This window comes from Falco naumanni, chromosome 2 (genome assembly GCF_017639655.2).
Source record: "Falco naumanni isolate bFalNau1 chromosome 2, bFalNau1.pat, whole genome shotgun sequence".
Lineage (NCBI taxonomy): Eukaryota > Metazoa > Chordata > Aves > Falconiformes > Falconidae > Falco > Falco naumanni.
In genome coordinates, this window is record NC_054055.1 from 73524300 (window position 1) to 73548984 (window position 24685).

Consider the following 24685-nt stretch of genomic DNA (forward strand, 5'->3'; position numbering starts at 1 on the left):
TTGTCAAAGTTTTGCCAAAAGCTGTTAAAATACAGCTAGAGTTATGATTTTCAAAGCCACGTAAATGACATAAACGCATGTCTTTTCCACTAAGCCTCTCCCAAGCAACGGTGATGTGCAATATGCTGGTGGATTTCCAGTTCCTTCCCCGCCAGCCCCAGAAAGGTTGTGCAGCCCCTTGATTAGGGACAAGCCAAAGGAAGTCTGGGCCCAGCAGCTTCTGCAGAGACCCGATCTGCTTAGCACTGCGGAGGTTAAAGCGACGTGCAGGATGGGCGAGGAAGAGCTGAGAAGGTCAGACAGCTCTCTGGCTTTTTACAACTTAATTTTTACCAACATTTTTCCATCTGTCTCTCCAAGCCTGGCCCTTTCAAAAAGCTACCAAAACCCTCGACTGATAACAGAAGAAAGAAAATATATTGTGCAAAGCTTTCGAATTGCATGCTATATACAGCAGTTCATTTCCATTACACTGAATTAAATCAGACAGTTAAATCTCCACCCAATCACATCTAAAGCAATTGAGAGGAGACAAGGAAAGAGAACACAGATGCTTCCCACCACTTTCCCATGTGTTCCTTGGACGCAGCTGATGAACACTTCCCATGCAGGAAATTAGACTTTGGTATTTAGCCAGGCAATGGCTGAGAGGGGAGCGCACAAACATAAAATACAGCCTGGAGTTTATCTATTCCAAGGAAACCCCTCAAATTCAGCAGAGGAACTTGAAAGCATACAGTGAAGGAGGGAACTGTGTAGCTAACCCACACACTTCTACAAAAAGCCTCACATCATTAAAATCAGTAACATGGGACATCAACACGGTAAAATCAGTACATGGCAAGGGGATGCAGAGCTGGCTCTGTTACATCTCACAGAACTGTTTGTCAATAGAAAATCTGCAGTAAATGAGCGTTCCCACGTGCATTCAGTGGAAATACATTTCAGATCTAACTTCAGTAGTTTAGCAACTTAATAGAAAAACAACTGAAAAGCTAATGGAGAAAGGTCAGATGCAGCGAGTGGTTACTAAGCTTGATTTATTCCAAGGAAACACATTTAATCTAGTTAAAAAGCAAAAAAGTAATGCCAGTGCATCACCAACTCCCTCCTTCTCATAACATGGGAACTATGTGTTGAAAAGGGTCTGGAAAAGACTGCTGGTGTTCATTCAATGCTGCGATATAAAGGCCAGTGGTAATTCTCAGGTGTCTGAGCTGCAGTGAGCACTTGTTTAAACAACCCCACCTGCCACGGCAATGGGATGCTGCAGTGCTGAACACTGGGACTCCTATTTTATAGGGGAAGTTGAAAAGGCAGACTGATACGGCAGAAAATTTTTCACAAAAAAATTTTGATGTTTGGAAAAAAAATGCAAACTCAGGGAACTGAAGCAAGCTTTACCACAAGTCTACATTGTGTTTTAGTTACACGCCCTACTATTTCCTTTGTGGTTTTCTCTGTTAATGAAAGGGCTTCCATGCCTAGCAAGAAAGGTCTTCTAAGGATCAACTGCTAGAAACCAAGTAAAATACTTTCCTCATAGCAAAATTCTCTGGCAACAAAAGTCCATTGTGTTATCCTGGACTTAGGTCTGTGCCACAGAGGAAATCAAACTACAGTATCTACCAACGCTTCTGGTCTTAGTATCCATGGCACGTACACAGAGATTGATAGTGAACCAAGAAAAGGGATGGAAGAGTCCCCAAAACACAGTGAGTAACTGTAGATTTCTCCACATAGTCACCATGACAAGAAAGCACTATCTGAGCAAGTAGGACACCGGCAACAAGGACACGACGTGGGAACGTTTTTTTCTTTTAGCTTGTATGGCGAGTGGGAGCAACTTGGTGACAAATACAAGCTGAGCAGAGCAGCAAAGACTATTCTGCTACTGCAACATGGAAACAACCATCAGTCATGACAGGGATGGAAAAAGAGGGTTTTTAGATGCCCCTCAACCACCTGCCCAGCCTATGGATTTTGTGAGGAGTTGAAGTCCAGAAAGACAATGAGAAAATTTTATCAGTTAATATGGGCAGTGAAACCCTGAGAATAACCTGTGTCACCTACAGCAAATATAAAGGAGCAGGATGGCACAGAGTGAAACCAGAGTAGCACAGAGGACTGTGACTGGCAACTAGAAACTGATACTGAAGGTGCAACTGAAACCAAAACAAGATATTTAGTCCACCCAAAAGCAGCAGGATAGCAGAAGTCAGAGGCTTGAGGTCCATCCCATAAAAATTACATTCTCTTTTACAATCATCCCAGGTGACAGAGTCCCTCTCAAAGTCCTTAAAAGAGATCCTTATTTCTTTACCCAAAGCCCCAGTCTCCATATACAGATACATAAGTACACACACACTCATGAACAAATCACGTCACTACTTTGAAAACTTGACATCCGTTATTTAGCACGCAGTTGTTCCAAATGCTGCTATCAATGGTGTACTGCTATCAATGGTATACTGCTTCCCCTTAGATGAGGGGCTTGATTTACTGGCAAAACAGACAAAAGTTTACAGAGCTACATAGGCTATTTCTGATGGAACAGAACTGACACTGAAAGCACGATCTGCTCCCCAGTGGAGTCCTGTGGCAGAAATATATCATCGTGTTTTCTTTAATGTTTGAGCAATGGCATTCCTGATTACATTTCCTTATACTGTACAGTACAGAGAGCTGTATTTTTATGAATGATTACACGTGCATACTGAAGCCCTGGAAAAAGAACAAGCGTCTTCGGAAAGTTAGTTTCACTTAACTGCATGCAATCTTCCTCCTTCCCCTAATTTTATTTGTGGGTACAATTCATAAGTTACTGCATTAGTTACATATACACAGCATTTTGCAAGGCAAATGAATCAAGGTTTTTTGCTCCTTGACTCCAAGAAAGCAATCTTAATTAAACCCCTCTATTCCTGCAGATGGGATGATGTTAGGTGTCATAATAATCAATTTTATAATCCTAGTTTCCGATTTACACAGATCTCAACAGAAGCAAAGGCTGTTGATATAAAACAGATCCAGTAAAGTACAGAAGATCAGTAAAGGATTAGGTTCCATCTCTGCTTCAAAAATCCCATCTCAACAGCACTCAAACAGCAGATGCCAAGCTTCAGCTGTGCAGTCTGTACACTAATTAATTTAGGAAGTCAGACCAAATTAACACAGGCAACGCAAAGTTGGTTGGATTTCTTCACTTTGGTCATTTGCTATAAAACTATCTCAATTCACACCTAGAAACTGAAATCAAACACGTTCCAGCATCTGCAGCAATACCGGTATCTAAAAGATTAGGACAAAAATTAGCTATTAATCCTAGAACTTAATTGCTGACTAACAACAAACTAGATCTCAGATGTAATTCTTGGTCTAGTTGTGTTTTGGGCTATTTTCTGCTGAGTACCGACTTGACTATCCTCCAGTAAAATCTGCAATAGCAAAACTGTTCCCAAGAAACTGGGTGCTGTAATGACCTTTAATTTATTTCACTTTCACAGACTTCCAAATGCGGGCTACAAATCCTTCTTTGGCTCACAAGAGACATGTTTAGCTCCGCACGTCTGCAGTCATGCCACTCCTTTCAACAGAAATGTCCGTAAGGTTTAAACATATACCTGTATTGGGAATTATGATCACAGAGCCTGGGCACTGTGCTTATTTTGCTAGAAAGAAACATCCCATTGTTCTGCATCTCTAATGAGTCTTTACTGCCCTCTCACAATCACCTAGGTGATTTGGGTTGCCATCAAAGTCTTTCAAATAGTCTGCAATTCCCTCCCTGCACCAGCTTTGGGTATTTTGTTTATTTTATTCCACCCCCCCACGAAGAAACATGGAAATGCTATACTTAGGAAAAAATACACATTTAAGCTACTTTCTCACCAACTTTGTATCTTGCTAAGCTCATCAATTATTAAAAAAACAAAACAAAAACACAACTGTCTTTTGGAGGGGTGATACACCAATGACAAAAATCCAAGCCTCATCTCATGGCAGAGCTGACGAACTGCTGTCCTCATTGTGTCCAATGACAGGACAGAGTGGCAGGACATGAAATACTCATCTCTCCAAAGCAAGAATGCCATATTTAAATAAAAAAAATAGCAGGAGATAATATTACCTCCAAGATGAAATTACAAGTTTAAACTCTTTACAGGAAAATATTCCTTTAAGAGCTTTAGCGACTTTAAAAGGTCCCTTTAAAAATCCTTATGCTTAATGTATTTTTAGACAAATATTTTTATGAGTACAAGATGAGCAAGTTCCCCACTGCTTTAGACTGTTCCTATGGAAACAAACCCATTGGCAAACAGGAGTCCTGAACAACTCTGATGCCACTCTCTGTACCCCGCTCCTTTTAGCAGGAAGAAATCACCATTTAGAAATCCAGAAGTCTAGAGGGCCAATTATGCAGGCATCAAGGAACTGCAATCAACAGAATCCAAACAAAGCTCTCCAAATCCTGAAGTGTATGAAATAGCAGGAGGCTTACTTACTGAGCATACTTAAGTCACTTTGCGCATGGAGAATGGACTCACGAAATTAATTCTGAATTGATAAATGCATGTCACATCAAGACAGCTGAGAATCCACACATTTAATCTGTAGATTGGAATCACAGTTTTGGTCCGTATGTGTAGGTAGTGCCAATTTTAAAGATTAAGATGTGATTAAATGATTTGTTATGAAAGAATAGATGCAGCATAGAGATGTGCTCCATAGTACTCAGACTTACTACTACAACTACTAACTTCTGCCGGAAGCTTCTGGAGGCAGATAGGGAACAGACAGCTGTTGACATGTATTAGCTTGCATTTGGTGTGGCGAAATAAGTAAACAGGGTGGGGCAAAGACTGCTACAGAGGAGAATTTAGCACAGAAAGACGACAGTGATTCAAATCAAGCACAGTCTGAGCCTGCCCTTCTACAATCTGGCACTTCCTCCCAAGACGCCAGATGAGGGCTAAAGTCTACAGCGTGTCATCATCGCAGAGCACATTTTCCTTTATCAGTCAGAGCTGCCCAAGGGCCAACGGCTCCATGACGGGGAGGTGTCAGAGAGCAAAACGCGATTCTTCAGTGATGTGAGAGAGGGATGGAGGTGCCCTGAGATTCCATATGCCTGTTCTGCCCAGTGTCTTCCAAAGTAAAGGTAAAGGCAGCATGACAGTGCTGCAAGGGCTGTCACTGTCATTTCTTGGAAGAGACTCTCCAGGAGGCCATTAAGTGTCACCTGCTAGAAATAGTTCAGAACAGGAAAAATACACGTCAAGACAAAACCTGTCGGGAACAGGGACAGTGAAGGAGCGAAGAATCAGGTGGGTTTTTGAGATCTAGTTCCATTCCAGTTGCTATGATCTTCCAGCATAAACCCCAAAATTACTCTGATCTTTTGGTACAATAGGCATCTAAACCTATGGGATTTCTTTTGCAGGAGTAAATACGAGGTCAAAGCAGTTTGTGTTATCTACAAAACAGGAAAGTGATGAAGAACTTTAAAGTACTTCAATCAATGCTGTGAAGTTTACCATTGCACCAGTGAAGTTTTGCCTTTCCTACAGGATGGATTGCCTTTTAACCTCAAGAGAAAGTTTCTGCTTAAGTCCTTGGGTATCTCCTCCCAAATACTTACTCCTTACAGGTGAGGATTTCTGGAAAGAGACTATGAGCTTCCTAATGTCACCTGTAGCATCACAGACCCTGGTGGTGCATAATCTATATGTGAGAATACCCACTGCTTTTGTGGTCAGACCTTGGTGAGTGGCTAAAACCCTCAGATACATTATTTTTATACTGCTAACTACCATGATTCATCCATTTCTATGCTCCAGGGAGAAAAACAGCAAAGAAACACTTAGTAAGTCCTCAATTTCATTTAACATTGGTAATGAGCGTCAAGCAAGCTGTGGGAAGCACAAAAACCCAACCTCATTCCAGTTGGACTGGCATTTAATAAACCTAAGCAACTCTGGAAAAATAAAGATTCTCAGGAGGTGGGTGGCACATGGAAAGATTAATTTGTGTTAATTAGAAGTTGTGGAGGAGGAATATTTTGAAGGGGGGGAAGCAGTTTCAAAATTTCAGTGATCAATGTGATAAATACTAATTAGCCAATTATTTCTGCATGGTGGCAAGCAGCTTTCAAAATCATTTCTTCTGCAACTGTCACACCTCCTGTTAAGTGGCTAAGACGTGCCCCACACAAGCCTAAGACATAACTATTCCAAGCAGGACCAGTTTGCCTCTCAGCAATACCACTCCTTTTATCTTACATCCGATAAGGGCAAACGAAGAGGGAACCGAGGCTCTTCCAGAGAATCAGTGTTATCTCAATTGGACATTCAAACAGAACAAGTGAGATAGACTAACTTGCAGAGGCAAAAGCTTGACATGCTAATGAGAAAGACTAGAAACAGAAGCTACTGTGAACATCCCAGCTCAATATCAGTTATGTCGTAACGCTGTTTATATACAGACCGCCATCCTCTTGCCCTAAGCAACAAGTCTTAAAAAACTCTGTGACGTACTAAGCCCAGGATTCAATTATTCTTGTTATGAAAAAAAATTTAAAAAATCACATCCCAGACTAAGTGCTGATGATCAGGAAAGAGAAGAGAGGGAGGGAAAGACAGAGGCACACATGATCCAGAAGACAGTGACTACTATCATCTTGTTAAGGCTTCTATGGTATCATCAAACACGAACTAACCTGGAGAACCATACTCATGTCTTGGTAACCTACAGATCTTAGGCATCACTTCCATTAGGGTCTTGACATACTGAAGAATCGTCCCTTGTAACTATGAGAAAACAGACGTGTGTAAACATGTCAATGTTATTGAACTAAGAAACTTTACAACAAATTGCATTCAAACTACACATGAATTGAACAAGCTCTAAAAATCTTGCATTTAATTCTGTCAGTAATCATCCTCAAAAAGGCAGCTTTCTCAAATGCATGCAGTTGCACTTCCCTTCATACGGCACTAGCCACCTTTTGCTGCTACAGGAAGAGTGGCACAACAGCTAAGGCCAGGAAGGTAAAAGAAAGAGGAAATAATGTTCTTCTCCTACAGACTGTTTCTATTGTCTAAACAACTTTTAGATTTTTGGTTAAAAAGTTGCATTTGAATGCTTTCAAAAGCAACAAGAGAAAAATCCTTTGCATTAGGTATGCCTGGAACAGCTCAAACTGGCTATTCTGGACATACCAGTTAAGACACACCCAGGCTACAGCCAATCTGCCCTCCTCCCACTAGAACCCTATCTCATATCTGACTTCCTCATATCTGTCTCCCTGCACCTGAACATCTGCATCAGACATCACCAGGATACCTCCCTCCAGGACTTTTAACCTTCCTTATAAATGCCCAAACATTCAATGCCACCTTTAATAAACTGAGATGATTTACCACCCAAAAAAATGCCCCCAAAACTAATAAACCAAGACTTGACCCCAAACCACAAAAAGTATCTGTTTCCCTTTTTCCCTGAAGATTACACCACAGCACCCCTTCAAGCAGGTTCCAGCACTTCTAGAACATCAAAAACATCCTTGAAATATTGTGGGAATTAGCATAAACAAACTGCCGAATGTGTCCCATGTCTGAAGGGAGATTATGAATGCTACAGCTACCCTCTGGTATAGCTGCATTATTTCAGCAGCGTGTTCCTTACAGGCAACAGAGAGAAGGAGGAAACGACAACTTCTTTGACTTAAACTTATCTGCAATGCTTTGTGACTGTATACACAGATACTAACAATACAGCGAACAGCCAGTCCCTCAGCATTCCCCTAGTTACAGAAAAGGCCTTTTCCCACACAAGATACCCTGGCTGTATGGATAACTTCTGGTCTGAGCATTCTTTTGAACATGCTTGACGCAATCCATTGCTCAGATCAAGCACAGAGATTAAACCTTCTTTGTCACGAAGGCATCATCTGTCAAAGATGTTATTAATGAAAGTCCTGAAAAAGTAAGGCAGAAAGCACACTCCAGTTGTTCTCAAAAAATATCGACAAAGTGAATTTACAGTACAATCTGCAAATTGAAATCAACTAATCTGAAACATTCTTACTTTCCCAGAGCTTACCCAGGACCTGACTGCATAGGTCTCCACAAATTAAATTCATCTCCAATGAAGAGTCCAAGTGTTTCAAAACATTGCTCAGGCTACCAAGGCACATCTTCTATTGCTCTCAAGACACTGAGTGCTCTCAAACACAGTTTATACTGAATTTCAATGGAAGCAATGTTTTAGTCTTATCTGAGATCTTACTTTCACTTTGTTGTTCTCAGGACTTTCCTGCCAGAAACCATTTGTAATAGCAGAAAATGAAAGACAATTAGCATACCAGGCTCTTGACAACTTTCAGCAACTCCTCCATCACCACAGCAATACCCTGATACCCAAGAAGTCTACAGATGACTTTAAAGTGAGGGGGGCCAACAAAATTCCTGTAGTTGCTGTAAATGCTGGAATATGCCAAATTCAGCGCCTAAAACAAGAGAATAGATATGATTAATTTCTGCTGACTGCATCTTTATAATAATCTCATTTAAACAGCTTTTTAAAGCATACTAAAAATAATAACTTGGTATCTCTCTCTCTCTCTCTCCAAGAAGTTAAATGCAAAGCTTCCCTTTTCTAAGGCAGGAACTCCAACCAAAATGTCTGTAGTAGCAAGAAAACCTTCTAAATACTGGTTTTTTCCACTTACCATTTATAAAGCCATGAATATTTCTTCTTTTGTATTTTTCTATTTACACAGGTATAAAAGGATATGAGTACTCAATGCCAATGTTCAGATCCCTGAATTTAAAGCACAGCTTCTATTCCTCGATCATCCATTTTACGTACAAAACATCTTGAGAGAAGTTACTTCATTTTTCAGTTCCTAATAGGTGTTTTAAGTCTCTGAGGACTCAACTACAAAAAAAGCACCTTCTGCAGTTACTGCTCTCTGCAACTAATTAATAAGGATCTCTCTTTTTCAAATCCCTTAGCTGTACACAAGATCAAAGCAAATCTAAGCCTGAGATGCAACCTCACGGAAATTATTCTGGAGTTGTATAAATACAACCAGGTGCTTTACCGTATTAATGACTATTTCTTCAAAGTGAACACAACTGTACAGACTGACGTTGTGTAGGGATTTAGGAGCTGTTTGCTGAACCTGCAGATCAAAAAGGAGTTAGCTAACGTAACATCCTCCATTTCTGTAAGTGTACTGTTCTCCTAACATCCTGAAATTTAATTTTAAAAGGGAATCTTGTTAACCATTCTTGCAGAAAGTTCTGTTGTGTTTCCTTTTCTTTTATACAGTTTTCATTCTAATATATGCATGAAAGACAGAACACTTAGACTTTCAACTCCACACACACCAGCTGTAACAGAAAATTTTCCTTCACCAGTATCCAGGAAGAACACTGACCTTCCCTTCAGTGCAGCTCCTACTCCAATTAACCACGCAAGTCAATACCAGATGCTGTAATACATGGCACTGCACAAAGAAACCACTAGGATTCAAGTCATGAAACTTTATCAAGCTCTTGGAGGATTTTGGTCTCATAAAAGAGCTTACAAATCATCTATCAGAAGAGGTCAGGATAGAAGATACACATTCTTATTTATGTTGTAAATCTCTATATATCCAACATGTTTTGAACTGTGGTCTTAGAAATGTAAAAATTAGATTCTCGACTGATATATAGCAAACGCAAATTTGGCAACAGGTTCTTGACCATCTTTTGTGGATGCCCTAGATGTACTTCACAAGCCCTCATGGGTCAAAAATTGTTGCACTGTGAAAGAAATACATGAAAGTACAGGCTCAGAGGAGACCATCTAAGTCAGAACAAGAGAGAACTAGAGATTCAAAACCAACTTTTTGAATCAGGCAACTCCTGACCCAAGTGAGAAACTTCCCATATGTTATCAAAACACACATAAAAACATCACATTAATTTTACCATGCTTCAACAACCACAAAGTTATAACCAGCAATTTATTTCTCAATGTGAAAATCCAAGCAGCTGCCAGTACTGAAATTTAGTTAAAGATTTAGTTATATTTCTTGCAGGCCTGAACTTCTGCCTCCATCTGTGTGATGAAACTATACAGCAAGACCGCCTGACCTACAGAAGGTGGGTTTTGGGGGTATTTTTTTTTTCTCACTTTGAGGGTCCTGGTGAGCAAGAGGCTGACCACAAGCCAGGTATGTCCTCATGGCAAAGGCAGCCAACAGCCAGCAAAGCTGCATTAAGCAGAGCACTGCCAGCAGGGCAAGGGAGGCGATCTGTCACCTCTACTCAGCACGGGTGAGACACACCTGAAATACTGGGTCCAGCGGCAGGCTCCCCAGTACAAAAGGGACAACAGGAGAGGCCAGCGGTGGGCCTCGAAGATGATTAAGGGATTGGAGCATCTCTCCTGTGAGGAAAGGCTGAGAGAGCTGGGACTATCCAGCCTGGAGAAGGCTCAGGGGGATCACATCCGCATGCCTAAGTGACTGATGTGGGCAGTACAGGCGATGGAGCCAACTTTGCTGTGCGGTGCCCAGTGACCAGACAAGGGACAACTGGCACAAACAGGAAATCCTCAGAAAAAACTTCACTACTGTGAGGGTGGTCAAACAGAGAGGCTGTGGCGTGTCTGTCCTCGAAGATATTCAAGACCCAACCAGACACATCCCTGAGCATCCTGCTGCAGGTCACCCTGCCCTGGAGAGTCCCCTGACCTCAGCCACCCGTCAGTCCAGGAAGTTCTGTTCTAAGGACTGTGGCCTTGTGCTGATTTTGTGGAGGAGGGCCATTTCCAAATGAAACACTTTTCTGGGAACACAAACTAAAATAGACACTTGGTTAATTATTAGACTCCTAATACACGATGCAGTCCTGCTACCACATCAGAGCCGGCTAAAAGACTGAACCCTCAACACACCCCACCACACGGACAGCATAAAGCTGCACCCCTCTAGTACAACGTGTGCATTTCCATAGCTCTCCACAGGCACAAGAGGTTTCTGGGGCATCAACAGGGGATAGAACTGGTAAAACCTTAGGAAAATTTGTACCGATGAATGTCCCCATCCACTAAGCACTTAAACAATTGTCCCTAAAAAGGGAGATTTAATCTTTTGCTTTTGCTGTTTCCAGCCAGGTAGGTCTCCACGATAAATATGCCCACACTATCTATTTAACTATAGCACAAGAAGAATGTTACAGAAATTTACTTCAGTAGGTTAAAGTGTTTTACTGCTATAAGGTTAAGGGGAAGGAAATCTTCCTCACAGAGAAGAAATTTGTCATAGAAAAGCAAGCCCTAAAAACTTGATTTCAGCATTTAAAAACTCACTAATACATAACAATAAGAAGCCAGCCAATCTAAAAATACATCTTTCTTTAATGTAACCCTCATGGGGAAAGTACCTAAAATGGTCCACCTGTAAATGCTGGATTAGCGGAGCGTTATGAACCGTGACAAGGGATTTAGAAAACACCATCACACACCACCACTGCTTCCCCCCCATGACGCACAAAAGCATAAAATGCTTAGGGAAGGAGCCACTAACAAAGGGGGGTGGGGGTGGAGAGGGAGGGAAGGAAAGAAGGAGTTCATTATTTTATAAGCTATGCTTGCTCCCTCCCCTACTTAAAATAAATAAATAAATAAATAAAAGAGTTGCTAGTTGCTGATGTCATCAAAGTGCTAACATTAATCACTCACAGCATCACTGGTACAGGCACAAGAGCATATAACAGAGATGTTCAGGCAGTACACTGTCCAAGGAGAGGCAAGCAAGAGAGGGGGGAAAAGACATTTTTCTCCTGTATGTTCTTTGAAAAGCAAGGCAACAGCATCTTTAGACAAGATGTGCTCTTGCATGAATTTAAGTGGAAGAGACAAAGAAACCATGCTACCAGCAGCACTGCAGAAAAAAAACTGAAAGCACGAAGCAATGAGCATTCAGTCCAGGGAATCCGAGGGGAAGAAAAAGCTAACTGGCAAGCAGAGATCAGGCAGGAAATAACTCATGTGAAAAGGGATACAGAGAACTTAGTGTTTATATCATTTCCACAGCAGCAACACCGTACGAAAATTCTGTTCTGAAATTTCCATCAGGAAGTGACGGTAAGTACTGACATTTTAATCCATAAAACATCAGATGGGTTTTCCAACATTTACATGTCAGTAGTTATGTGTCTTCCAGTAACTGGTGTTTTGTAATAACAGAAATGTATTATTGGTGTTTAATTAAAATCCAAACATTCTACATACAAAATCCCGTGAGGATGAAACTATTGTCTCTAGACTGTGTTAGGAAGAGTTCTATAGAAAATAAATTATAATTTTAAGTAATTGGGAACTATCAGCTAAAGAGAAGACAACTGAGCAAGTAAAAGCTCTCATCTTACTAATGTGCCCGATTTTAGTATCCGTAGAAGCTGGGTAGATGCCAAAATGTGTCTGCCTAATAAGTTTATTTGATAGCAAACTCAGATCCTTTATATTGTTGCTGTATCAGAAAGGGTTCACTTATCACATGATTAGAATAGCAGCGTCTACCCAGATCGGTCATACCTAAGGTTTTACATTATAATGAAAATAAATGTACATCTTTTTCTTCCCACTTCCCAAAAAGTTTAATCCAAAAGCCATGAGCAGAAATTTTCGTACATAAACAGTCATAGAATTCTTACTATTAATGTAATATAACTATCAAAATCTCACTAAAATAATTCATATTTTGCCAGCCCCCTATATAGTATAAAATAAAAGTATTACAGAATAATTTCAGAATGTTATGAACAAATCTTACAAGCTTTCTTCAACAGGAGAATTTTCAATAGCTAATTTAGTCAGTGACTTTGCATTTTAAATATGATCATAAAAAAAAATTGATTTTTACAATGAAGTCATAAATAATTAAATACAGTGTTACCATCACGGGCATTTATCTCCATTTAAAAAGTAAGAGACTTTCGCAGTGGAAAAAACTTTCACGACTACCACTAGAAAATGACTATTAACTAATATGATCAGATTAAATTGCTGAGGTAGGCTCTTTTTCAAAAGTTACCCTACAACAGGAAAAAAAAACCCAACATGCTAAACAAATGAACACACCCAATGGCTGTTATTATAATATATTCTCTAATAGCTGTGTTTAGAAAATTGCAGAAAATAGATGTTTTCCTTTCACTGTTTACTGTGGTAACACAATGAATCTCAAAATATTGGAAGTTTTTTTAATTTTGATTTTATTGTGAGGAGTATAAGTTCAGTGCAGCCGGCCTATGGAATTACATTCAACCACTTAAGAACAGAAAAGAGTATTAGTAATTTTTTTAAAACCCATTATTTACCCAAAAGGTAAATAAAGGTATAGTGAAAGTTGTATTTCACTAGCTAAGCTTAGCTTGAGAAAGCTTTTCCAAGAGGCCGACTAGCATCAAGACTAAATATCGTGATACTGATGCCACCAACGTACAGTCATCACAGCCACTGCAGTGGCTACAGATGTGCTAACTCACCAGCAAAAAGTGGAGAATATTGGCAAATAAGAAACTAATGTAAAATTATACTGGAGACAAAATAGTATCTGGTGATGCTTCCACATACTGTTTTGTTTTTCAGTTGATTGTGACTGGCAAAAATGAAGCCTTGCGGATGGTAGAGGAATTCATCCCTCATTATCCACTCCTGCCACTCCTCTCTTGCCACTTAATGTAAGAAAATTCATTACTCAAAGCAAGATTTGAGATTATATAAACCACCAAGTAAATAAAATGCAAGATACTCTGACTAGAGCAAAAAACAACGGCTGCATTTCTTTTTCAGACATTGAAAAACAAAAAAACTGTGAGAGGATGTAGCACCCCAGTTGCAAATTCTGCAAAACATACTGTCTCTCATGGAGACAAGATACAACTGATCACCTGTACAGGCAGCAGCTCTGGCTAAATTTCTATAAGCATATGTTTATTCTTTCACTTGAGAAAGAAATACATAGGTTAAAATACCTCTCTCAAACTTCATGAACTCCCCACTCCCACTTTTACACAGCAGTACCAATGATAAGAGCATAGTTTCCTAATAAACTCCTTTCCTAAATTACAGAACACTACGATTAAGATCCTCACGACACCCCCAGCGCTGCAGCTTCTCAAGTTACCTCCCTGGGAAATAAACATCTTCCCTTTCCACAGCAAGGTCAGCACCAGGCAAGAAAAAAGCCCACCCCAGCAACATCCCAATGGGAATAACCGTCCAAAACATCACAGGAAACACAGCGACGGTGATTTGGCCAAAAATGGCCGGTTGTGTCGACAGCTTTTATAGCATCATGTACCACCCTAACTGGAACAGCATGCTATCCAGTTACTCAAGAAAGAGCTTTCAGAAGGAAGACAGGGTGCCCACCAGTCTCTCCTCCTATGTTGTTGAAAACCTAACTCCACTAACAACATACATTGTGTGTGTGACCTGCCAGTCCGCAAACCCCTCCAGTGACCAATGCAGAGTTTTTAACACGCTGGAACAAGACCCGGCATCTGCGAGCAACACCAAGAAAGAGCTGGCACTGGGCATCTGGCTCACCAGCAGCGTCCTGCTCCTCATCATCGCTGCAATCCTCCTCTATGGCTGCCTGCACCTCCTGTGCCGCAGGAGACATGAGTGCTTGCAAGGGCGAAACAGGACCTCCAAACAAGACCACAGGAAGGTGTGGACCAAAAGTGCAGCATATGACCCAGAGGAGCTCAGCCGGCAGAGCCAACTGATGCAGGACATTGAGGAAAAGCATCCAGGTGGCATCCAGCTAGCCACAATCATAGGGAATCCCTCAGCGTGCAAGGAGCCCATCACAGCAGCTTCCAAAAGCTGGGAACAAGTGCCAGCGACAGGACAGTGCTCTGCTACAAATTAAGAGACCTTTTGTCAGGGAGATTTTTACTACATACAACATTCCAACTGCTTCAAATGCATCACGTGCACAGCTGGCACTCACAACGGGGAGCCCCAACCACTCACTGCACTCCTGGCTGCCACTCCGGTGTCACATCCCTTTCCAACAGCCTATATGCAGCCAGAGGTACTCGGAGGCAAAGGTTCAGATTCCCAAGAAATGAGCACTCCATTACTCAAAAATAAGGCATGGAGCAAACAACTGGTTTACATGTCAAGGGGATTTTTTGATTGCTTTTCTTTAGCCTGAAACAGCAAACAAATATAAAAAAGAATCACAAGTAACCAAGAAACTTTTTTTTTTTTTTTACTAGCATAAATAAAACTGAGTAGAAGTTTTCAGACCACAACCCAGGCTGCTGTGCTACAGGCAAGTGGAACATACACCCCGAGTGCAGTGGTTTGCCAGCGTGACTTTTACCCCCACAATCCCAACTGCTTCTCAGACTACACACGGCAAACTACCACACTCAGACCACACACTTCGCCGACCACGGTGCTCTCACATAGCTCCCATCTGAATGAGGTCAGTCTCAGCATGTAAGCTAAACTCACCAGGATTTCAAGAGTATCTTCCTCTATCTTTGAAATTTTGCCTGTCTAAAACATAAGCAAGATAGTGACTCTGTAAGGACACTTCCAACGGAACTAAGTAAATACCCTCGGCTACTGTATTTCGCACACCTCTGCGTCCACCACCAGCCACCTTCTGCGCCACTCCCTGAAGAAGAAATGGAGTTCAGAGCAACAACTCCTGGCTCTTCCTTTTCTCTTTCTATTTCAATTCTAATGATAAAACTCATTCACCAGCTGCAAATTTCTATACAGCCACATAGTACATTTTGTGTAATGAAGGGGCAAGGAAGTAAAGCATGCCAAAACATGTTTTATTTTTGTAACAAGAAAATCTGCCGATCATCACACTCTGCCTTGAGCTTCATGGGGCAAAGTGCCAAGAAGGACCCACTGGACAGAAATCTGTTCACCCTCACAACATGGCAAGTCTTGCCTGGCTTACGTGTATAAGTCACCCTGTTTTAAATCTCTTAAGTGCATTTGCATTCCATAAAAACATATTAAATCTTAGTATTGCTGTATAGTAAGGTATGTCTAAAAAACAAAAATACACTGTGACTGCAGGCATTTTAAACTGGCATTGATATGAACATATGTGTAAAGTCAGCTCTTGTTGACACTGCCTGGTTGTACCAGTAAAGGCTGGAGAACTGCTAGCTGGGCAGCTGCCATCCCTTCCCACCGTGCCCTGGAAGCCAAGGGGTTGTAAAATTTTGGCGAGAGAATGCCTGCTGAACATTTCACAGCAGGCAAACGAGTCTTTTCAGCTACTGTATTTTGACAACATTTCCCACAACTTGTGAAAGATACCGACTCTCGTGCTGCTAGGAAGACACCAGCTAGCTGGCTAAGGTCGATGCATCTTCTTTACTTCTTTTCTACTAGGACAGGTAGGATAGACAGGAACGCACACTGAATGGAGGCGAGTGTTACTTTTAGAAAACACTTCAAAAGGTGTCTTTATTGTGGTGTTAGCAATAACGTGTTCTCCACCTCCTACATAGCATTTCTTCCAGCTGACATGTTTTTCTTTGTCTTACACATCAGTCTTAAATAAACTGTGATGATGACAAGTTTACTGCTGTTTTAAATGAAGGCATTTCATGAAACAGACACAGAAAAACTATCTTCAGAGCATGAAGCCAACACTACAGGTGCATTACCAAAAAGAGGCAGCTGGGTAGCAGGGACAGAAAAAAATGCTTTAAAATGATCTTGTAATCAAATTAACAGTAACACTTCTCTTACCAGGATTTCATCAAAAAGAAAAAAAATATTTTAAAGGGATGGAGCCAAAAGACATATATTCTCATCTCTGCCTGTGTCTGGGGCCCTTGAAAACCTTTTTATTTCTCAGCATCTCTGTTTCTTTATTTGGGTTTTAAGGGAGTCCAACACATGTATTTATATGTTATACACACATGTATATACTATACCAAGAACAAGGAGCAGCTCAGTCTTGAAGCAGTGTTGAGGCAATTCACCTACTGAATTGTGTTACTTATACACAAACACATATATACAAAAATACATATGTATATATCAGATTGAGAAGGCAAGGAGCTACTATGGAAGTGCTCCCAGGAATGCGATTTATCTCACCTAAATATGAAATCATTTCACCCAAGGAGTTTACTGTGTACTACTTAGACAAACATTCATAACACCCCACGAGCAACAGACCATCTCAACTGTTGCAAATGAGCAACGCATAAGGAATGCCATCTGACTTCTGCACTAGCATTGAAGAACTTGCGTCACCACACACTTACAGAGCTACACAACTCTTCAACTCTTGGTCAGAAAGTTTTATTACATATTTGTTCAGGTTGATTCTGGCAATTCTGTGTTTTAGTAGTTCACTGTCCAGTTTTAACAGTGATCTAGTAAGTGGCAAGCGTTCTAAGAGATTACTAAACTTGTAACAAGATGCAACACAGTGCAAATTGGTTTCAATTTGGGCACCAGCAATAGATAAAAACCATTATATTCATACAGAGAAGTATTTTCCAAAAGGGGTCCTTTTTCACAAAACAAATGAGTTAGCATCTAAAACACGCGGAAGACATACAAGAATTAAAATCTCTGGAAAATGTTGTATAAGCCAGAAAGGAAGCTCTTAAAATTCTGTTCTACACAACCTCTACAAAACCAGGTATTTCATCAACATGTAAATTTAGGATCAAATCCCCAGAAAAGACTCTTTAGTATATAGTATACTATATACTAAATACACTATAAAGTATTTTATGCATCCAGCCCATGTTGCCAAATGTCAGTCTGCTAACATTCATTTTATTAAGCCCACACACTTCACCTGAGTAATGGGATCTCAACGACCACGCTCAATGAGTTTTTAAAATACTGCAGCTCACTTAAAAGGCTGCTGAACTTTTGCAGGTTGGCTTCTTCCCACTTGACAGCTCTGCTCCCATGTCAGACAGGAGAACTAAGTTGTATCTGTGGGCTTCTGTTTTGTTAATTGGATGAAGATACCACTAAGAAAACTTTAGACGCAACAAAGAATGTGGACACACCTGTATATGCTAAGCATCCATACACATAAATATAGATCAAATGCTTTGATCCATTTAGAAATATGTGAACACTCTGAGATCAAAACTAAAAATTTCTTTACTTACTCTTAAGCAAGCACATTGCTTGTGCAAAGCTTCTGCACAGAAAGTATTTCACCACTACAGTCCAATACATGTATGTATGAGTGTACAAATGCACAAGAAACCACAATGCTCTTGTCTTGACCTAAACAAACACCATGCATTGCTAAAGAAAAAAAAAAAACCAAACAAAAAACCAAAAACAAACCACAAAGAACCCAACCTTCCCAAAACCACCAAAAAGCTCAAAACTAACCACCACCACCAAAGTCCAATAAGCAAAATAAAAAGTCATATTCTTTGGCTATATGATCAATGTGAAGTGCTCACCTGAATATCTTCAGTTGTTCAGGAACTCAAAAAAGACAATGAAATAAAAAATACATAGCTACTCCATACTTCACTATTATCCAGGAGGCAATTCAACGATACAACCATTAAAGGACCCAAACAGGGATACGCTCTGTGACAAGCCTAGCTATATAGTACACAGAATAACAGAATGCAATTATATCACATGCTAGAATGCGTAGCCTCTATCATACAAGAATTCCTTTCTGTTTGTTACTTGCTATGTACAGTAGAAATATCCTGCTGAAATTCTATTCAAATGTCCTCAATTCCAAAATACATTAGATTCAATAATAAAACCATACTCCTTTAAAAATTTAAAACTAGTCATATTTGCTAATATCTGCATATCTAGTTATGATATCTAGTTATGAAACTTGCTCCAGAAATGCATTTAAGAATCCTCTTGATTGCTCCTGCTCCTATAGAAAAATAATCAGATTTCTGAAAATGTATAGCTCTCAGAGTAAAGATTACTAAACTCATTTTAATAATGTAACCTGACTGATAAAAAAAAAGGGTTCCCCAGTTAATCCACTGTCACCCACCCCACTGTAGCATCATTTAGATAAATTAAGTTAGCAATCTCTACTAAATTTGGGGGAGGGGTTGCTCTTTAGACCGCATCTGGTGAATTCCTAAAATAGTAAGGAGCACAATAACTCTAATGTAAGAAAATCCCACTTTCCTATAATTTACTTTTCCTGTTGGAAGTACAATTATATAAAAATATTCATAGTACCAGACAATCAGCTGTTACATTCCACATTAAAGACATATGAACCTTTTTCCACCTTCTTTACATTTCAAAAGCATGAAAGTTTTACAAATGCAGCAGATATATTAGGACTGAAATTTGTAACTCCTGAGCTATCTCTTCAGTTCTCAAAACCTAGCTGGCTGGGCAAACCACTACACAGAGATTGCACCTAGGATATGACGTGCAGAAAATAATAGTAAGAGAAGGACTAATTATGCTCATGTTTAAGGAGGAGCTAGATAATGAAAGTAGCTAGACATGAAAATGACACAGTGCACTTGTATAATCTACAAGGATAATTGAGTACATAATTGTAAAAGTTTTTTTTAGCCAACAACCTATAATTTGGTCCTTGTATTTTTATTGATCTTTTCCATACTTTCATTTTTCCTCCCTGATACGCAAAAAGACAACGCAAAATTAAGAGTGACATCTTGTTAAATATTCTCAACTGATTTGCTGAAGATAGCACTGCTGGTTTTTACTGCTGTTGGAAGCAGATCAGTATTTTTCACTGGATATTAAAGATGCAGATATATGTTCATGTGCTATGCCTTTAACTGTCATTAAGACTCAGGTAGTAATTCTGAAGTGTAATTAAATAAATGTGCAGGGATCAGGGAGAATAAATCTATCCCTCCAACATACAATACTGCACACATGAGCACAGCATCTCATCCTCTAAATACAGGCCAACATTCCTCACTTGGGTAGCTCCATGAAAGCCCATGACTATTGTCCTGCACCAAGCACTTTCTCAACTTGTCACCCACATAAGCTCTTTTCCAACCTCAGCATTGGGCATTGCCTTAAGGCATAGAGTACACGACTGCGTATCATGTACAGCTCTACTGAAAACTTGCATAAACCTTCTAGGCACTCGTAATCTGCAACATAAGAAAGATGACGCTAAGACAGGAGTTGAGATGGCCAGAGGGCCAAGTTCATCACAACTTTAAGGTCCTTGGGTTGAAAATGCTAAAGAAATGTTACACTTTAAAAAAAAAAAATAATAATTAAGCAGTTTCGTATCTGATAGTTTAGGATGGTCAGAATTCATATTCCTTTTAAGGTAGACAACATCTGAAGCAGTTTTTCCTATCTGTTCCCTTTTCTCCTGCCGTCACAGTCTTTATTGCTGTAACAAGGGAGCAGCTGCACCCAAGATGGGCTCTTGTTCTCACTTCACCAGATGACTAATTAATTTTTTCTTTGAGTCTGCTCTGCCACTATAAGCAACTGCGCAATGCAGGTGGTTGAGAGAAGGACTTATTTTGAGCTGTGTCAGATACGACTAACCACCCAACTAATCACTTGCACTTTGGCTGAAACATATGGCAAGCTTCACAGCAGTCTGAAAAATAGGTGTAAGTTGAATTTAAAATACTCACAAAATGCATTTGAGTCCATTTTTAATAACTTTCATATTCCATAATTCCTATAATTAAAAAAGATACCTTTAAACATTAGCAAACCATAAACATAAAGAGAATTAAATCCCACCTTCGATCCGTAGAGATACTGTGGCTGTGCATTAGGCTGCTTATCTCTCTGGAACTCCTGAGAAAACGGTAGCACAGTCCGAACAAATCTATAAAAACAAATTAAAGAATTCATTAATTATACTTAGGTTAGTAAGTCTGTGCCTAATGCACCTTACCCTGTATAATACCACTTTTCTCTACACATAAAGCCAAAGCCAGACTGGTAGCCTTTCAGCCCACATTGAAACTGGGGAAGCATGTCGCCTGCATTGCCCAAAAGCCTGGACATAAATCATGAGGCAATCCTCCATCGCTTACTGGGACCCTGTTCTTCCAGTGATGCGAAGGGTCCCACTATTTTTCTCACCTCTACTCTAGCCCAGCCCAGCAAAAAGAGAAGCAGCTAACAAAGTAGCAATAACCTCTCAGAGACAGTAGGGAAGTTCCTTGCGCTTCCCTTCCAAAATTAAGTTCCTGAGACCAAACTACACCTTCAAAGAAGAACGTGGCATTTCTCTTTAGTGTTTCGGAGCTCTTCCCCTCAAAGAAACTCACAGCAGGAGAAATACTTTAGGTTAATACCTTTAAAAAAGGGAGGAAGGCCATATAAAAAAACCCAAAACTCATAGCAAAGGTAATGTTTCAAAAGTTTGATCCTACTTTAGCGTGAGCATGTACCAACGCAAACCATATGTACCTTTACCTTTTGTCCGCTGTTAAGAGGATGACAAGAGAACTACAGATGGAGTACTGCCAATGATAGGATCAAACAGCCCACTCCAAACTGAGGGCCCCAGAGTCAAAGAACAGTGCTTGGGCAGAACTTGGCAGCCATGAGTCCCCTGGTGAACAGGCAGCACCGACCCACTCCCCTGGTGTTGCCTGTTAACTGGTTAACGTGGTTAACGCACGTTTTGCAGCACTACAGTTTTAGTACAGAAGGAAATTAATCAACATCTACTATAATTCTGATTCCACTTAACTTTACTAAACCGAGCAAAATTATTGGTACGTGTGTTTACATGTTGGATGGGTACTTTATTTTTTAACTCGATAAAAAGGATTTATTGGTAAATGGTGCAAAGCTGGACATACACAAGAGGAAAAACAACTATAAGAAGTGTACGTCAAATGTTTTTTGTACCAGATCAGGCTGTTCTGAGAGATATTCGAGTGAAATAAATGCTTCTAGGAAAAGGTTTGAGGAAAGGAACTTTGCAGTACATTATAGTATCGCAAGATACAATTATATTGATCTGGTTTTGTTTAAAATACGTTTGAATTTAGTCAGCAGACAAAATAAATGCTTCATTAATAAATTTTCCTAGAAAGAATATCTAATTTCTGGGTTTAATACATCCATTTTCTAGCTGAAAGTAAAACCAGCTGTGCTAATAAAAAATTATTTCACCAAACATGTATAAATTGCACAATGTTGCTTACAATTACTTCCACTGTGTTTACTTCTGAGTAACCTGAAACATTCTTATGAGAATCTATAACTTCAGGACAAGATTTTCTGTATTTTTTTAACCTACTAAAAAACAAGTATGCCCACATTTTCAGCCACTTGTTCAAATATATTTTTAGCTCTGTCTTTCCAAAAGTACTTGTACTTGAAGTCCAGAAAGTGCTTGCATTTAGAGCTTTTGAGGAAAAAAACAGATAATTTGTGTGTATTATTTTTGATACTCTACATATATACAATTTAAATCTTATATTTACATTTCCTCAGTTTACAAGATTCCCCCATTCTCTCCCATTTACATATCAACTGGAAACTTGAGATTACTTGAATCTGTTCTCCGCATAGATACTTCATTAATGAACTTACCAGAGATGTTGTAAACATTTGATAGAATTCAAAGTAATCTGCAACATATGTCAGTCCCAGAGATTACTCTATACCCCTTCTTTCTCTTCATCTCTCCAAATCCTATTCCTTTTTAAACTGACATCAATTTTCAAGCCCTAAGACAATTTCTAAAATTAAAGAAATTGAAAGAGATACCATGTCATTTGAGATAAGACTGGATTTCAGCGTGTAGATGCATTGGGCCAGAGATGATCTGTTACCACTAAATTAAAACCCTCACAAGGAAGAGTGTTTCAGAATCTAAATCTGGGTGTGCCCCCTGACTTTGGAAGTTGTAAATGTAATTCTTAGTCTTTTTAAAAAGGTATTATGAATATATTTGAATTACAATGTCATTAGTGTCTAGAAGCAAACCAGTCAGCCTCTATTTGTATTGAGAAGCAATCACAGCCTCAGAAATTAAATACTGGAGAAAAACTTCTGATGCACAGTCCCCGAGTTTCACCAGCTCTGTACAAGCCCATGTAACTCTTGTGTGTTCCCCGGTGTTCCTCTACATTCTTGGGGGGTTCTCCATCTCTAATGTTCTAGAGTAGCAGCAAAATAGTCTCAAAGCTTTCTTAGAGACTCAGAGCAAGCACCAATTTTACACTTTCTTGGGTGAAAGCTGCCAAAAGAGGAAGACAGAGGTTAAGCAAAGGAAGCAGGAGGGCCTATGGCTATGACTGAGGATACAACAGGCTAAAGAGACTGCATAATTCTAGGTGGTATGTGACTAATCCAAATATATCATTGAAATTAATATTAGAGATTTCTTCCCTCAAAACTAAGGGCTATACAGAAACCTTTACAGTTCAGCATGATCTGCTATTCTTCAAACTTTTTGTGTATGTTTGGGGGTGTGGGGGTGCGTGGTGTGTGTGTGTTCGTTCTTTCTCTCTGACATCCTGTTGGTTGGCTTCTTCCTGCTCCTCCTCCAAGAAACAGAAACATCTCTTTGAAGAACTGAACCTCTTTGAATATCAATGCTAAGGCCAGGCAAATTTTTACTTTCTCTCAGATACTGCTGGACGCAGGTTTTGGCACACTCCAAGATAATCAGGTCTTTTAGTTTTTAATCAGTGTTGATGATCTTACAGCAGTACATCCATTTTAATCAATGCAGGCTGTAAGCAGTCGAATTACATTAAGCAGATGAAAAGCTTGCTGGCTTACCAGAGCTTTGTGACAGTGATTGCTGATGGACAACATAAGCCCCAAAGTATTTTAGGGATCAAATAATTTTATATTGATGTTTCTGTAATACCTACCAGGATGGAGTTCATAGTAACCACTTTACAAACTAAATGATTCTATTATTCTGTGATTCTAATCACAATATCTATTTAAGACAATAAGGAGAAACCTACAAGAGACCACTTTGGTCAGTGAGCCTGCTGCCTTGCTACTGCAGGTACCAGATCAGACAATCAATCTCATTCATGAACTTTCTGAGCTTCATCTCAGAAGTAATAAGAGATCACAGTCCTCCCTCCTAGCTCGTACAGAAAGTGTTCTTCTGCACTTCCCTGTCTAATCAGTATGAACACTTATTAACTTCCAGTCTTCTCAAATTAGTTTGTTCTCTCTTCCAGATGTAAGGGTAGCCCTACACCTCCTCTCTTACGGAATGCTATATCTAACCTGTCACTCTTGAACATGCATGTCAAGACAGAACAGGAGGCTACAAACTGAAGGGTGAGGAAACAGAGCATGAATGAGTAACAGATATCTGCCACTCCATTGCTATCACTTTTCCTTTTGGCAGAAAGACTTTTTTGGGGTTTTCTGCTGTTTTTTTAGGTGGAGGAAGGTACTTGACTACAGTCCCCCCTACTTTGCACAAGCTCATATCCCTGCACTATTTGGCTCTTTGTAGCCGAAACTAGGCAGTTTTCATTGCCAGTGCTACTTTTCAGGTTTGCTCCAACAGTGTCTGAAAGGGCTGAAATTTTTTCTGAACAGTGACTACGCCAGTACATGTAAGACAAGAAGACACAGCTGTTCTCTTATGAAAACTAGTCTCAAAAGCATATGAGAGAGACAGAGAGCTCAAAAAAGG

General features: G+C 39.9%; 2 protein-coding genes across 5 annotated transcripts in view; one reads left to right on the top strand and one right to left on the bottom strand.

Annotated features, from left to right (window-relative positions):
• CYFIP1 (cytoplasmic FMR1 interacting protein 1) overlaps positions 1-24685 on the bottom strand; it is a 76583-nt gene that overhangs the window by 8537 nt on the left and 43361 nt on the right. For all 3 annotated transcript variants that reach the window (XM_040584828.1, XM_040584827.1, XM_040584830.1), the window contains 3 exons: positions 20788-20875; positions 8366-8509; positions 6719-6809 (listed from right to left, as the gene is read on the bottom strand). In XM_040584828.1, the coding sequence (XP_040440762.1) occupies positions 6719-6809; positions 8366-8509; positions 20788-20875 (323 nt within the window). The remainder of the gene's footprint in view (positions 1-6718; positions 6810-8365; positions 8510-20787; positions 20876-24685) is intronic.
• LOC121083930 (fibronectin type III domain-containing protein 9-like) lies at positions 11751-15293 on the top strand. Of its 2 annotated transcripts, none has more exons than XM_040584834.1 (2): positions 11751-12144; positions 14223-15293. In XM_040584834.1, the coding sequence occupies exon 2, from the start codon at positions 14270-14272 to the stop codon at positions 14939-14941; it is 672 nt and encodes a 223-aa protein (XP_040440768.1). In that variant the 5' UTR covers positions 11751-12144; positions 14223-14269; the 3' UTR covers positions 14942-15293. The 2 variants fall into 2 exon arrangements, with proteins under 2 accessions (XP_040440768.1, XP_040440767.1); XM_040584833.1 differs by having other exon boundaries at positions 11755-12144; positions 14134-15293.

Bases quoted from the DNA above. Each gene is read 5' to 3' on its own strand.
- LOC121083930 (XM_040584834.1), top strand. From the start codon at position 14,270: ATGGGAATAACCGTCCAAAACATCACAGGAAACACAGCGACGGTGATT.